This window comes from Apodemus sylvaticus, chromosome 2, assembly GCF_947179515.1.
Source record: "Apodemus sylvaticus chromosome 2, mApoSyl1.1, whole genome shotgun sequence".
In the NCBI taxonomy this organism is placed as follows: domain Eukaryota; kingdom Metazoa; phylum Chordata; class Mammalia; order Rodentia; family Muridae; genus Apodemus; species Apodemus sylvaticus.
In genome coordinates this window covers 37,255,442-37,272,893 of record NC_067473.1, presented here as the reverse complement: position 1 = coordinate 37,272,893, position 17,452 = coordinate 37,255,442, and the positions used below count along the sequence as shown (strand labels likewise).

Here is a 17,452-nt window from a genome sequence, read left to right as displayed (position 1 = left end):
CTTTTAGATTTACTGATTCTTTGCATAGTTTATTTGTTATTTCATTAATTTGTACTGTAATTTTTGTTATTGCTTATTGTCTAGTAGGTCTGTGTTTCACTTTTTCTCATTTTCCCAAAGTTTTGAGTTGTACCATTAAGTCATTTATTTTTGCTCTGCCCCATAGATTTTGTTGGTTTTCATTTTCATTTTGTTGCAGGATATTTTGATGTCTTAATGGATTTTTCCCCTTGATCTACTCATCATTCAGTAGTGATTTGTTCAGTTTCCATGAGTTTGTACACTTCCTATGTTTTTATTCACTGTCAATTTTAAGTTTTATTGTATAATGGCCAGCTAGGATGCATGGAATTATTTCAGTTTTTCTGCATTTTTTTAGATTGATTTGTGTCCCACCCCACATGTGGTCTACTTTAGAGAAGCTTTCATGTGTTTCTGAGTAGAATAAATATTCTTTGGTGTTTGAGAGGAATATTCTGTAGGTATCTCCTAGAGCCTTTTGAAATAATGTCCTTTAATTCTGAGGGTTTTGTTTGTTTGTTTTTGTTCAGATGTCATATTTATTGGAAAAAAAGGAGGTTTTTGAGTCACCTGGTATTACTAGGTTTGAGTTAAGTTTATGTCTTTAATTTTATTTGTATTCTTTTTATAAAACTGGGTGCAACAGACTTTGGTACATATATGCTTTGTATTGTATTATTTTCTTGATTGGTCAAGGATCATAGGTTGCAAGTCTGGAGCTAGGCTTGTAGCTGGCAAATAAATGGGGTAAGAGATGGCAAAGCAACTTTTAACTGTTTAACATTTTTATAAAATAATTATAATGTAATTGTATTAGTCGGCATTCACTACGAACAGAACTGATAGGATGAATCTATCTATCTCTCTAACATTCATCTATATCTGTCTAATATTTATCATCTACCAATAAAAAAATAAGCAAACAATAAATAAAGTAAATAGATAAATACATGGGATTTATTAGTTGGCTTGCTGGCTGTGGGCCACTCAGTTCAACAGTGGCAGCCTATCAGCAGAAAGAACAAGAACCCAGTAGTTGTTCAGTGCATGGGGATGGATGGCTCAGCCAGACTTCAGTATGTGTTCCTGAAGATGTATGCTCGAGTACCATGAAGGAATGAGCCAGGGAAAGCAAGTGCAAGCAGGCAAAGAACAAGCGCTCTGGCTTCCCCACCCTTTATGGAGGCTGCCAGCCTAAGTTGTGGTCCAGGTTTAAGGTGGTTCCTGTCTCAGAAGATCTGGATTTAGTGTCGATCTTTCCACCATAAATAATCTAGTAAAGAAAAATCCCTCACAAGTATACCCGGCCACTTGGGCTTTAGTTAAACCCAGATGTAGTCAAGTTATCAACCAAGAATAGCTATCTCTGTAATATTTGGCTTTTGAAAATAGGACCTTTTAATTTGAAAGTTTCACAGTTTGAATAATGAAGGGTTATTTATTTTTAGGTTTTTTTTTTCATTTTACTTCATCATGTCTAACATTTTTAAATATTTTGTTTTTTAGTGTATGCAGAGAGTATTTCCAAAATGGTGGGAAGAGAAAAGCACTTGAAAAAGATGAAAAACGAGCTGTCCTCGCCACTAAGACCACTCCAGCCTTAAACGTGCACGAGTCTTCTAAACTTGAAGGTCCTTTAACAAACCTCAGCTTTACAAGCCCTGAATTTATAACTGAGTAAGTACATTTCATCTGTTTCCATCAACATTTCCCCCAGGGAGCTGTGTCAATGTGAGCAGTGTGGAAGAAAGGGAATACAGTGTAAAATGATATGATGGGGTAGCAGGGCCTACCTACATTTGGTAGCAGGGTTCTACTTTCTCCTCTGGCATAGTGAAGGTTGAGACAGAAAATTTATAATGTCGTTAAGTTTAAAACTATCATACCATTTTAAGAAATATATGAAAACTTAATATTTCTGTAGCATGTTATCCTTACTAAAAATTAAAAAAGAATGGTTTATTAAATGCTGTAATTATTATGAATATATACAGAATCAAAAATCATGAAATCCAGTTAAACTGTTTAAAGTAGCTAGCTACTAAAAAATTAGAAATAAGAAATAATACTAACCAATCATCATGTTATTGTTGAATCAAAAATGTATACATACACCTTTATGCATTTAAACCTTTTAAGTTCATGAGTATTATAATCCAGTTAATCATTGATATTAAAATTATGTTTACATCATAATGTCAGAATAAATTTTTGTGTCATATAGTATTTTACTAATTGTTTGAAAGTTGTAGAAATATTCTTTGTTTGTTTGGTTGGTTTTGATTTTGTTTTTTTGAGACAGGGTTTCTTTGTGTAGCCCTGGCTGTCCGGGAACTCACTCTGTAGATCAGGCTGGCCTTGAGCTCAGAAACCCGCCTGCCTCTGCCTCCCCGAGTGCTAAGATTAAAGGTGTGTGCCACCACTGCCCGGCAGAAATATTCTTAATAAATGCTGAAAACAGCAAAATTAAGCTCTTAATTTTGAGTAAGTATATTTGAGTAAACTGAACTGTTGATGCCAGAATAGCAATATCTTTGATTACTCTGACCTTGTATGGACTGTGTTAAAATTATTACCTAGTTATGAGTAATTTCATCTAAATAAAATAAGCACTAAATTGATTATTTAACTAGGAAAGAAGCCATCTTTAAGATTATTGCAAAGCTTTTAATGACTTGTCAGACATCTTGTAGCTTAGGTGTTGTAAAATATCGTAAATATTTTGAAGTTGGTAGTTAGTGATAGAGCACGTGCCTGCACCTGTCAGACCCTAGGTACTGTTGTGGGGTATTCACGAGAAGACTGCGCGGGCTTGAGTTTCAGCCAATATGAAGTCTGTATTAGCTGCCCGGGAACTACACCGGGTGCTCAGGGTCCTTTCTCAGCCTTTCTTCAGATGAGTTCTTAAACATAAAAGGCATGTTCTGGGTTCACATACTTCAGTTAACATACTGGCCAGTGTGGAACTACAGAACCCAAATGGCAAGGTTAGAATATTTAGAAACTTTGTCAGAATTATGTTTGTTTTAGTTTTGGCAGTCGCTGCTGTCTACATGCTGAGTCTTACATCCTGAATGTCACTTCCATCACTGAGTCAGTTGTGCTAAGGGCCCTTTTATAGTTCAAGTCCCAGTACTGCCAAACACTGATAGATTAGAAGTTGAGCTCTAATACTTGGGCCAGCGTGACTTCCATCTTCTGCTTGTAAGAGTTCCATGTAAGAGTTGAATGAGGAGGACACTTGAAATGTAAACAGTTTGCAAATCAGCTTCACCCTTCACTTTTTGCCAGTTCCTCTTCAGCCATGGTCTTGTGGAGGGCATTATCTAGCTCCTCTATATCTATTTTATTTCCAAAGTTTCTGGTGTATCTTCTAGTCTGAATCTCAGCCTGACCACGCCTGGCATAGTAACCTGAGCCTAGCCTACCTCTGATTGCCCTTCCAGCAATGAAATACTCCCGTTTCACAGCCAGCTTTGACCTGGAAGAATCTAAGGTTTTCTCTTGATGAAGCAGTTATGGCAGAAAGAAGAAGCAGAGCTCCAGGAAGCATTTTCCAGATCCTCAGTGCTCTTAGCCTGCTTTTCAACTTGTTTCATGACAGACATTCTTCAACCTATTTGCCTTTCCTTTAAACCTCTTGGAATGGACTTTTTCTAACTTTAACTGTATTTAGTTGTCTCATTGCTGTGATAAAATACATGACAAAAGTAACTTAAAGAAGGATTTGTTTTGGTTCCCAATTCAAGGTTACCCTCTGTCTTGATTAGGGGAGACATTGCAGTAGGGGCTTGGGGAAGCTGGTCTTGCCGTATCCACATGAGGATGCAGAGAGGGATGGATGCTAGTGTGCTTAACTAGCTTTCAGGTTATTATTCAGTCCAGAATACAGCTCAGAACGGTAATGCTGCAATTAACGTGGGCCTTCCTACTTCAACTAATCTAATCAAGATAATCCATCAAAGGCATTCCCAGAGCCTAACCTCATTTTGATAATGCCCTGTAGACCTGCACAGGGGCTTGTTCTCGGAGGTTCTAGACCCCCAATGCCAATCAGCATCAACCACTACGATCAGCCCTTTCCATAGTCAGGTGTCTTCTAATTTAGATGTAAAGGTGAAAATGTACTTTTGTAGTATTTAGAAGAAAGTATCTAAATATGATTGTTAAAGGCCAGAATTTGCATTATATAACTTTAGGCATGTAGAGTGACTTTGCCTATGGTGATCCCGCCTAGGTATTTACCATCTCAAAACTATACAAACTGGGACCCAAGCATTCAAATATATGAGCCTATGGGGACAGTCATCATTCAAACACCACAGCAGTATTGTTTAACATTCCTTATATCTATATTAACTTATATCATATGAAAAATCACTATCACAGATTTTCCTGACTACCAATAAAATGAAGGTATGAAAATGTTGTATATAAGGATCATGAGTAAAAGCGAAATGGTCCCTCAACCCTGGTTACATTTAAAGTACATTTCTATCCAAGTTTTTTGTGGGCATTAGTTCTTATCCAGTAAAGATGATGTCCCTGACAGAATTTGTATACTTTTTGTGCTAATAAAACACTCATTTTTTTTTGCATCGTATTCTTCAAAAATTTTTACCAATGTGTGTACCTCAGTATGATGATCCAAATATGTTAGATGTTAGATAATCACATACTCATATGTGATTATCTAGTACTAAGTACAGTATATGTGAGAGAGGACAGGGTAGGATTGTCTACACAGGATAAATGTAAGTGGCTCTAGGCTCTTGCACATGACTGCTCAATTGAGTTCAGTAAGAACCCATTATGTAAACTTAACAGCTTTGAGTATTTTCATATTTTGGAATTTGTTTTCCTCTATATTGACACTGGAATAAATTGACAACTCCTTGTATTAATGCCCGCACACACACACACATACATACATACACACACACACACACAGACATATCATAAGAAGTAAATTTATAAAATAAAGAACAAGGGACATGATATAAAATTACAGAAGTAAAGTATGTTCTGTGGAGTTTTAAGATCCTATTATGGCAGAAATAAGGCATGTGTGGTACTACTTTACTTTCCAAAATACACAATAAAAACAGGTAACTGGAACTTAGGTTTAGTCTTAGAACCATTTGCCATTTTAAATTAATCCTTAGTATAAGACAGGAAACTTATCACTAATATATTCATTGTGATTGTTCAACAAGAATATTGTTTTAAAGCCATCTGGCTTTAAAATCGGACATGCCTTTAATTCCTGCACTTGGGTAGCAGGGCAGGTAAATCTCTGAGTGTGAGTGTGAGGCCAGTCTGTTCAACAGTGCAAGTTCCAAGACTACAGAGAGAGAGCGAGGGAGGGAGGGAGGGAGGGAGGGAGGGAGGGAGGGGGAGAGAGAGAGAGATAGAGAGAGAGAGAGAGAGAGAGAGAGAGAGAGAGAGAGAGAGAGAGAAGGAAGGAAGGAAAGACAGAGAAAGAAACAAATTGAGAATACTGTTTTGCCTTGTAAGCTTGTCAACAACTAAGGTATAGCTTCTATGGGATCTGCATGTCTCATTTTGGTTTTTGAAAATTACATGCTTACTTTATTTACCCACTTAAGTATTAGGATCTTAAGTGCTGATCAATGTATATTAAGTCTCTTGAATGTTAAGACTGTTACAAGAAAATGTCCCCCAGACTTTCCTACAGAAAATTTTGGTGGTGGGATTTTCTCACCTGATACTCTTCCCATATGACTGCAGTTTGTGTTAACAGCTACAGGCCCACACACCCTTCACAATCGGTGGCTGACAGAGATTCTCAACTGAACAAACTGCAGATAAAAAGTAACTGCGGAGTGCTGAGCTCTGAATAAGATTTCTGTTAGTCACTCCCTACACACAAGGCTTTGGGAACACCATGGAAGATTATAAGAACTAGAGGTCAAGGACTGTTATGAATGTCTTTTGGATGTGACAGGATCATTGTACTCATGAACTCACAGCATCTGTGGCTGCCTATCTGAAATCTGTACAAGATCAAGCCAGTCAGCATTCCAGCACGGATGGAGAGAGGGACTCACAAGGCGCCAGTCCTACCTGAGAGCTAGCTATAGTAGATGGCTGATTGTGGAAGAGGAGTTAGTTTTCTTGAGAGGCATGGCCTGTTTTAGGTTATCCACCTCCTGTCTGTGAACGTACTGGCAACAATAACTAAACTCAGTGGGCTGTAAGCTAAAATTATATAAATGTATATGAAAATCAAAGAATAGGTAAAATTAAAGACTAATGATACTGCCTACTTTTCAAGCTACTTTTTAAAAATGGGAAAAAGAGATGAAGTTCCAAAATTCTGACCTTTCTGGTAATGACTCAAAGTATTGGTCGAGAATAAACGTGGTGATAATACAAATTCAAATACCATTTGGGTAACAGCTCATCTGGGAAATAATTGTAAGACCAAAATCATGATCCAAATATCTGTAATATATTATATTTAAAGGAAAAATCACAAATACAAAGTATGTTCTCTTGAAATAAATACTATTTGGAGGAACATATAAAATAAATGTACCTTCTTAATAAGAGTTTTAAATCATTTAAAAATCTTGTTAATATCAGGTTATAATATTTTTAATATAATTGTGTGAACTATGTCCATATCACTATTTAGATTTACTACCTAAAACAAATTATTACTACTTTGGTAACTGGAATTTAATTTAACTTGATCTAATGTAAACATAAAGCTAGTGACACCTTGCACAAAATCTAAAAATTTAAGAAATGGATTCTTCAGTGTTTTCTTTTTAAATAAAGGGCTGTCTTCACCAGTAATACAAACTAATTAGCTGTTATTGGCTCTAGCAACTAAGAGGTCATCAACCTTGAGCTATTTGTTGAATGTTAAGAGTAAAAGCTAAATTTGAGTGATTTGGAGTTCAGCTGGGGGTGGGGCGGGATAATAGCAGGCTAATGGCAATCTTGCAAGTGTGATGGTAAATGGATAAGTCAAGAGAAATGACTCTAGGAAAAACAGATTAAGAGTTTTACACAGCTGGCTAAGACATTAATAGTGTGCCTGTATGTGTACTGACTTATTTTTTCATTATCCTAAGCCATTTAAATGTTTTAATGTTAACATAATTGCCTTAACAAAACACTAAAGCAGAGAATAGCTGTCAGGCTCCTGTCCAGATGTATGCATAGGTTACATAATTGGGTTAAAGAAAGAATAAAATATAGCATTACAGTTTTAATAGTTGCCTGCTTATTTCCCTATGAGGACCACTTTCATTTGAAATTTTTTATTTTTTGAATTTGTTCTCAGATAATTTGTTCTTGCACACATATGTATGATACATTTTGAAAGCTTTCTTCTTCCTTCCTGTTTACCCTGCCCCTTCATACTACTCTCTTTGCTACATTCAAGTCTCTCCTGTCCTTTTCTTTTCTTTGCTGCCCCTTTGGGTTGACCAGGGTCACCTGTGTGGACTTGGGTTTGGAGCTGTTTTGAAGCCTGATTGGTCCAGCCTTGTATTGACAGCTAAATTGTATCCATTCAGAACTACTTCCTAGTTATAAGAAATGATAATTAAAGGTTCTTCTTTGTCCTAGATAAAATAACTACCACCAAATAATCTGATTAACTGCCACAAAAAATTATCATTTACTGCCACACAACCCGACTCTTCGCCTCTTAGACATATATTCAGAGCACTCCGTACCCTACCACTGAGATATTTGCACATCCATGATTGTCATTCTTCAATTTATAATACAAGGAAATAGAACAATTTTGATGCCCTTCAGTAGAACCAATAATGTAAATGTTGTGTGCATACAAAATGGCACACTGCTCAGCTATAAAGAAAAATTAAATCATGAAATTTTCAGAATTATGGATGTTCTGAGAATATATAACACTAAGCTAGGTCAGGTAAACTCAAAGGAAAAAGTCCACATTTTCCCTCATATGTGGATCCTAGCCTGTATGTAAACAGTTGTTCAATATAGGTATAGAGTAACATTTAGAAAAGAAATCAAGAAAGGGTAATCGGGCAACAAGGAAGGATGAAATTCAGGCAAACAAACAGCAGTTGAGGATACAAAATACAAAACTAATTGCTTTTCCAGTCTCAGCTATGTCATAGTTTTTGTTTGTTTTGGTGTGTGTGTGTGTGTGTGTGTGTGTGTGTGTGTGTGTGTGTGTGCGCGCGCGCGCGCATGAGCTGTACTTGTCAATAAAAATGTAATTGCTAGTGAAAACAAACCATTAGCTGAAACTCTGTAGCTTCTTAATAGCCTCTCTTTAACCTTCCCTAGAGGCACAAACGTCATGGCTGAGAAAGTGTTGGCTTGAGTGGCTCCCTTTATCTAGCTGGATGATATTACTTACAAGGTTATCTGTTTTCTCTAGGGAGTGCTATCTTGTCATTGAAGTAGGATATTGTCATCAGTATTGAACCTTAGTAAATACTAGTTTCCTTATAGACTGCTTGTGCTTTTTTTTTAAAGTTTGTTCTTAAGTCATTTGTATTTTGATAAATACAATCCATTTTTCATCAAAGGGGGTTGATATCAAGTCATAAAAAATTGTTGGAAAATTACCATAAATAATGGTACCATTTAGAATCTATTTTAAGCTTTATTTATTTATTTTATGTATATCAATATACTGTCACTGACACTCCAGAAGAGGGAAACGGATGCAATTATAGATGGTTGTGAGCCACCATGTGGTTGCTGGGAATTGAACTCATGGACCTCCAGAAGAGCAGCGAGTGCTCTTAACTCCTGAGCCATCTCTCCAGCCCCCTATTTAGATTGTTAAAATTTATGCCGTACACTGATTTTCAGAAAAGTCATACATGGTTGCATGTTCCTAACCTAAAAGCAATGAAAAAAATCATACTCAACTGTTAAGAGGGAAAGTCAATGAAGACATTTTAGCTGGCTGGGTACTTACCCATCAATGGTACTATAATTTCATTTGCACTCCACCTAAAGTTGGAATGATCATATGCTTTATTTTTGTACAGTTTTCTTGTGTATTTCTTGTTCTCTACTAGGTAACAGGAAAACTGGTATGAAGATTTTTAAAAAGAAAATATAATATTAAAGAAAATAAATATATGTCGAGTTATAGATATCTTAGTCTATGTTTAATTTTTCAACTATATATTTTTGTCCCTGGTTCCTACAATCTTTCTGCCTCCTTTTCAGCAGAGTTCCTGAGCTGTGAGGGGAAGGATTTGATGAAGACATCTCACTCTAGATTTCTGAGATTTCTAAGGTCTCATTCTCTCCAGTTTGTCCAGTTGTGGGTCTTTGTATTATGATCTCTAAATTTCTATATCTCATAAGATCCCTGCTTTGCTTCTGACCTTACTGTTTTGAAAAAAAATATATTAACATTATTTGGAAGAACTTTGAAAGGAAGGAAATCAAGTTAAGGAAAGCATGCATGCATACATACATACATACCTACATACATACATGAATATTTCCACTAATTCACTGTGTGTGTGTGTGTGTGTGTGTGTGTGTGTGTGTTGGAGAAAGAGATTATTTGGGCCTGTGAAAGTTTAAACACTTGTGAGATCTAGAATTCATGAGTATACAGGATCTATAGATTTTTAGTGTATAATCCAGTTCAGCCTAAACCTTCTACCATGAAACTTGTGAGGTAGCTGCTGCTATTTAAAGTGCCACAGTAGTGAAACTACACACTGTCCATTCCCTATGAGGTTTTCATCATCCCTCTGCCCTGTTGGTTCCTCTAGCTATTGGAGGCCTTCCCTTCCCTCCCAAGTTGTTCCCTGTGTATCACTTAACTGGTGAAGACTCCCTACATAATTTACAAGTTTGCCAAAATCAAAGCAGGTATTTTCAGGTGGTTAACAGAATTATGAAGTATGTTCCTGAACCAAGTTTTATAATGTAGTCTTTATTCAATTTATTCTTATACAAATATTAGCCAATTACTCAGGATTGTAACTGTATGGAAGAATAAATACATATTTAATTTTAAAAATATCCTTTATTTCTAGTATTGGGGGAAATTTTTGAATAACCTTTATAATATCGTTGTTTACATATGAAGAAAATTCTTATGCATATATCATAAAGTATATAGCTTATTGATATAGTAATTTTTTATTTGAAAGTTGTGATCAACAGGAACTCAACAAAAGGAAGCATCAAATATTCTGAAAATAGAAAGTAGTCTAACAGTGTTGTAGCTTCATATCTAATGTGCAGTCCTTTGTTTGCTAATTCATCTTCCTCTTCAACTGTTAATGCATTTTTAGGGTAAATTTTTTCAAATATTTTCATTATTTCAAAACTAACGTAGATAACTCATGCTTAATAAATTCAGTTGCTCCTTCCTTTTGAGGAAAGAATAATGACATTTTTATTCCTTGATCTTTTAATAATTTTGAATGTCAGGAAAAATGGCATACTAGCACATACTTGTAGTTGCCACACTTGAGGGCTACGGCACGAGGATTATGAGTTGAAGGTCATCCTGGGCTAGAAGCTGGCTGAGCTGCAGAACAATGTCTAGGTCAGACCCTGCCTTTTTAAAAACAGTGTAAACCAGACATTGGCCAAGCACTAAATAGTTGTCTCATTTTATCCTGCTTATCCCCACAGTACATAGTAAGAGACAGATCAGGTTTATTAAACTAGATTGCTCTGATTTCAGAAGTCATATTCTTAACTATACGCTCAAGCGTGATTGAGTGGTATACATTATTACATATACTATAGATTATCATTTGTTCTGACTGCTGTCATCTGGATATTCAAATTTGCACAAGTATATTCTAGGCATTTCTCTGGCTGTTGTCTAGACATTTTTGTCTGATGGAGCATTGTGTAACTTATGCCACAAGAATTTGCTGGCTTCTGTCTTCCTTCAACTCGTGGATTGTCATATTTCAAAGACTGACAAGTGATTATTTACTATAGGCACAATCCAGTTTGCATATGACAGAATTCAACTTTTGATTCACTGTGGTTCAGTAGGTCACCTTTCAAGTTTCCAGAGCAATTTTTATCACTGAGAAAGATTCTGGCCATTTCTTACAGAAGCTGACATTTATCTTGATTTTTCTAGTCAGAACAAACAGTTTTATTTACACACACACACACACACACACACAGAGAGAGAGAGAGAGAGAGAGAGTTCACTTGGAGAAATTGCTAATCCCCTATTCTCCTATAACCTTGTTCAGGTTACGTTTTTAAAATTATATTCTATTTATAAAAATATTTTTTAATTGATTTATACTTTGGGTACTATCTAGTGTTGTATACTATAATAAAGAAGTTTATATGATTTGAAATAGAACAGATGACTTATTTCTATAAAATGTTAGTGCATCAAACTCTTAGCTGAATATATAACCCACTATTACATTTTTTATTCGATAAATTTTTAATTTACATTTGAAATGATTTCCCCTTTTCTAGACCCCCACTCCCCGAAAGTCTTCTCTTAAAAAAATTCACTTTTAGATTTGTAGTTTAAAGCCATTCTAAAGCAAATGCTAGTCAAGGCCTAGAACAGAGCTAAACAAATCTCTACACTTTAGCCTTAAAGACAATTCTGTCTTTACATAATTCTGTCATACATTATTTATATTCTCTTTCCTATATTTTTCAAGGTCTGCTCATAAATTTTGTGGAGAAAATTATTATATTAGTTAAAATGGCTTATGTTCACAGTTGTAACAGTCATACTGTTTCATGGTATCTATTCAGCCTGGATTTGGGACTAACAAAGGCTACTCCACAGAGCTGTCCTGAACTTGCAATTAAATTTGCTACCACATTTTCTGTTTGGGTTGGAAATGAAGAATACTTGAAAACAATAAGAAAATTCAGTGTTTTAAAGAATTCTATTTTATTATTTATTGTTTTCCTTTTGTTCATCTAAGTCATTGAGACAAATTAAACTGAAATTCCAATTGTATTAACTATTGAGAATTAATTTGAGTTCATTCTTTCCTATTCGAAATGTTCTCAAAAATCTAATGTGTGGATCTTAGCTATGAAAAAATTATTTTCACAATAATAAGTTGCTATTTCCGTTTTTGTTTGTTCTTTACTTTCTGCTGTGAGTGTAGAGTGCACTCAGAGCCTTCATGCCAGGTCATTCTACAGAAGTTTAAATGAAGACGCAGCTGTTAGACTCCACTGTATACCAGACATTAAAACAGTTCAAGACATAGAACACATTGCCTCACCTTTTACAGCTGTTTTCAGAAGTGCTGTATTTATTTAAAGATAGAATATATAGTGGTATTTGAAAGTTTCAGGCATTTCTCCTTTTAACATGGAATGCATAGACATATCAACACCAATAACATTCCTTCCAGCCCTCCTAAGACTTAAGAGCTCATGATCTACGGGAGAACTGTTATTCAAGCATGGGAATTTCGCATGTGTTACTTTCAGTGTGCTTTTTAAACCATGTCCTGTTTTTAGGTTGCTTCAAGCCTCAGGAAAGATCAGATTACTTGATGTTGGCAGCTGCTTTAATCCATTTTTGAAGTTTGAAGAATTTTTAACTGTTGGCATAGATATTGTACCTGCTGTAGAGGTATGTGCTTTTATTTACAGACTCTGTTTTTAATTTGTATCCTTAAAAAGAAAAAGCACTATCTTTATATTCTTAAAATAGCAAAGATATACTTTCTACCAACTAGAAAATTATTTCTGAAAATGTATAACATTTAGCTAACCAATATTATCATATTTTAATTTTCTTTGTTTTGTACCTTCTGTATATCGAGAAAGCCAGGCTTTGGAAGTATGCTGTCGAAAAAAATCATTGTAATTTAAAAATTTGTAGGTTTCTGTGTATCTGTATTGCCTAGGATTCATAGGAGACAACATTCTGTCTTAGCCTTCCCTCTTACTTGAGGAGTGCTAAGATTCTAGGTTGTGGACATCAGCTTTTTATGTGAGGTCTAGGGGATGAGACTCAGTCTAGGCTGCCACGGCAAGTGCTTTCACCTGTGAACTATCCCAGACCCTGTAGGCCTTCTTATTCCGTCTAGCTTGGTGTCTAGCCAGTTATGAAATATTTTTCCTTTGTTGTGTTTTCTTTAATCATTTGATGGCATTAATTAAATTTAATGTGCAATATGCTTCAAGGCAGAAATTAATTTTTTAAGAGTAAAAGTAGTGTTATTTTTAAATGTTTGTAGTTAGTACAATACAAAGCATTTTACTGACCTTTAAAGCATGCTAGCATCACCCTGCATATTCAAAGTTTATCTATCACTTTCTCTTCTATCTCTGTGACAAAGCATTTGACAAATAGACATATTTATTTATTTAGCTAGCTATTGATAATAAACTGAATACAAAAGTGAACATTACAAATGAATCATTCTTATATGTTCTTAGCCAAATTAAATTCCAGATAAGCATCAATTTTAAATAGATGCTTTAAATTATCCATAATGAAGGTGGTGTGTGAGAGAGTCTGAGTGTATAGAATGATGGTTAGAAATTTGCAAGACTTAATTACTCATTTTTTAAGTTTAGTTGAGAACAGGGTATGGTGGTACACATATGCAATCCCCAACCCTTGAGAGAAGATGATGGGTTCAGTTAGCTTTGACTGTTGAGGTTTGACTGTGACCCTGAACCACTGGAGACCCTGTCTCAAGTAAATAAATTTTAAAAAAAGAATAAATAAATAGAAAGAAATGAAAATTTATATAGAGTTAGAAGGAATAAGTAATCAATGCTAAATTCTATACAGAACTGTGAGATGTTAAATATTATGGTGTGAAGCTTATGTATTAAGCTGCACACATTCTCGACATTGTTTTTTTGTTTGTTTGTTTGTTTGCTTTGATTTTTCTAAGGCAGGGTCTCACTATGTCACTCAGACTGGCTTCCAACATACAGTCCTCAGCGCAGGTTCGTGACTACCGGGATGGCAGGCACACCTTACCACACTGTAGTTACTCTGCCTCTTTGTTGTTTTGTCTCTACAGAGTGTGTATAAGTGTGACTTCTTGAACCTGCAGCTTCAGCAGCCGCTTCAACTTGCACAAGATGCTATAGACGCTTTTCTGAAGCAACTGAAGAATCCTATTGACTCTCTTCCGGGAGAACTTTTTCATGTGGTTGTTTTCTCTCTCCTTCTTTCCTATTTTCCATCACCCTACCAGCGATGGATTTGCTGCAAGAAAGCGCATGAGCTGCTAGTGCTCAATGGCTTGCTGCTCATCATCACTGCCGACTCCTCCCATCAGAACCGGCACGCTATGATGATGAAGAGCTGGAAGATTGCTATTGAATCCCTGGGCTTTAAGCGCTTCAAGTATTCAAAATTTTCTCATATGCATCTCATGGCTTTTAGAAAAACCTCCCTTAAAACCACAAGTGACTTGGTTAGTAGGAACTATCCAGGGATGTTATATATTCCTCAAGATTTCAACAGTGTAGAAGATGAGGAGTATTCTAACCCTTCCTGCTATGTCCGGTCAGATATAGAAGATGAACAGCTAGCTTACGGTTTCACAGAGCTCCCTGATGCTCCTTATGATTCAGATTCTGGGGAAAGTCAAGCCAGCTCTATTCCATTTTATGAGTTAGAGGATCCCATCTTACTTTTAAGCTAATGTAAAAGCAAAAATCCTTTCCATTCCAGATTCCTAAACTAAATGCTTACACTAATCAGAATTCTAACATGAACTCAGTATTTAAAGCCTGGTTTGCATAGAAGAAATGCAAACGTTTACAGAGTTTGCTATTTTTTCTACTTCTGGATTTCAAAATTTATTCTTATATAGGAAGCTTAAAGTTTCATGCAGAGTGACTTCTGTCTTAGCAGACACCACTGTTACTTTAGCATTTTGCATTAAGATTACAAAGGCACCTTTTTCTCTTTAGTGCTGTTGGAAAGCCTAATTTCCTATGTACTTCCCTATTCAGTTAGTGTTGACTTTACACCTTGTCATGAGGAACTTTAAGATGTGTAGAGAGCTGTAGATTGCACTTTGATGACTCACAAGTTGAATATTTCACACATAGGTTGGTATAGTTGTTTGTGGTGCACTTGTCTTTTTCTTTAAATTGTTACCTTTTACAGAAACAGTTTCCACTCATTTTCATCTAACTATCCAGTATTCCTGAACCTTTTGAAATTGGTGACAAATTTTATATTAAGCTCATTCGGAAACATTAGACATTGGAAGAGATATTTCCCAAAGAATGTATCCTAACTAACACAGTACAGTAAACACCATTGCCAAAGTAGTATTTCTATGACATTCTTACTAATATAGGCTGTGGTGTTCAGTACATTTACCTGTGAAAGCTAATTTTTATTTCTTTAAAACGTGGACTGCATTTACAGAATTTTCTGTTTAAGCAAGAAGCAGTGTATAATACTCAATACTGACCTGGAACACCTTTGTGAAAGGGTTTGCACTTGTAAAAGTTTATATTCTGCTGTGACCAACTCTGATAGGGTCCTCACCTGTCCTTTACGGCAGTGCTGCACTGTAAGTCTGGAATTACATTAACATTTTTTGAAATTAACCCTTTACTGATAATCTCATAAAATGGTCTTGACCTTTTGTTATTCTAATTCTTTCTAAGCCCTAGCAGAAAATTTTCTTTGACTATATAAACAATTAATTAGCTGTGGGAAATTTCCCTTTCCACATTGATAAATGCCTTTCTGTGTTTCTGAATCAGAAGCAAATGATTAACTAGAAATATATGTCCAAACAAGACAAGTTTAAACAGTTAAGAACCTTTATTCAACATTGTCTTGTCAGCCAGCAATTGTCATGTGTCATGTAAACTATCATTTTAAAGAGTGCCACTGTGTGGATTTTTTTCAAGTGGTTATTACATTAAAATTACCTCATACTGAGGTTTTTGCACTGAAATATCACAGTTTCAGATTTCATGGTTAGTGTTGTATGAGCGTGTGTGTATGTGTGTGTTGTATGTGTGTGCATATGTATTTTTAAAAGAAACTTGCATTTTCAATAGTTGATCCTAAATTTCATAAACTGCACTTCTTTACTCTGGTAAAATGGATGTTTTTGTGCTTATTGTGACTTGCTATAGTTACCTTTGAATGTCAAATTTTATTTAGAAATACGTAAGCTTACACTTTAAGATATGTGTTCCTTGTATGTATCCAATATTTCATGTTCAGTTTCACATGCTAAATTAATGAAAGTAACTTGATCATAACTAACTTTAGAAAAGTCAGTTGTCGAAATGCAATAAACATTAGTTGTTCAAATATGCCATAAGTAACCTGAAATTCTTCATTTACTTTCAGTAGCGCATTGTCCCCTCATTATTAGAGTTTCTTTCTATTTAGGCACTACAGGAGAATTGTTTAAAACTCCATCAAAAGAAAAGAAGACAAAAGATTGAAGAGGCACTATGTTCAGGATAAAACAAAACTATGTTCTGGTAGCATCTCTCTTACCATTACTGTTTTCTTGTTTGTTTTGTTAACTCATTACAATCCTCGGAGCAAAGGAAACAATATACCAAATGAAATTGCTTTGAAAGAAAATGAAACAGTACTTTGGAAGTTTGGTCTAGGTATCACCTTTGAGACAACTTTTATGTCACAGCAAAAATGTTGGTGCTATAAATTCTTCTGGTTGTTTACTGAGATTTAGTCTGCTTTTGGTCCAAGGTTTGCATGATATATGTTAAGTAGTACTTAAAAATATCTCTTTATAAGAACTACTACTACTTAGTATAAATTGGTTTGTTTTGATGTCATTTTTTACTGTAAACTCAGCTTACTCAAATTAGAACTTACACCAATACCTATTCCAGAAGGCCAGTTCCATGTGTAAGTGTTGAAATATAAACAGTCATTGTGTGTTGAGGTGAGATTATATAAGTAATACCAGTCAAGTGAATAGGTCCTTCAAATATTTTATAGGTACGCTAAAATTATTTCACCTTGGATATCAATAATTTAAGGGATTTCCTGTTACATTCACATAATTTCTCCAAAATAACTTGGTATTTCAAAAACATGATAATTGGACCAAGTGGTGGGGGCTTAAGATTTTAATCCCAGCACTTGGGAAGCAGAGGCAGGTGGATCTCTATGACTTCGAGGCCAGCCTGGTTTTCAAAGCAAGTTCTGAGACAGCCAAGGCTACACAACAAAACCCTGTCTCAGAAAACCAAAAATGGAAATAAAACAAAAACAAACAAACAAACAAAAAATGAAGGAAGGAAAAAGGCCTGATGATAATCATGTGGTTGGGGCATCGGGATCGTGAACAGATCATGTGGTTTCACCGTGGTTGCAAAGTGGCTGGAGGTAGAGTACCTGAAAATGTACGTTTGTGTTTGATGTATTTTTTCACATTTTGTGAACAAAGCACATTTATTAAAAAATTTAAATTTTCTAATA

General features: G+C 35.3%; 1 protein-coding gene across 1 annotated transcript in view; it reads left to right on the top strand.

The window, feature by feature from the left end:
- Positions 1 to 17,452, top strand: part of Bmt2 (base methyltransferase of 25S rRNA 2 homolog) — a 63,316-nt gene extending 45,864 nt beyond the window's left edge. The window contains exons 3-5 of the mRNA XM_052173254.1: positions 1,528 to 1,698; positions 12,508 to 12,622; positions 14,034 to 17,452. Of these exons, the coding sequence (XP_052029214.1) occupies positions 1,528 to 1,698; positions 12,508 to 12,622; positions 14,034 to 14,663 (916 nt within the window). The 3' untranslated portion in view covers positions 14,664 to 17,452. The remainder of the gene's footprint in view (positions 1 to 1,527; positions 1,699 to 12,507; positions 12,623 to 14,033) is intronic.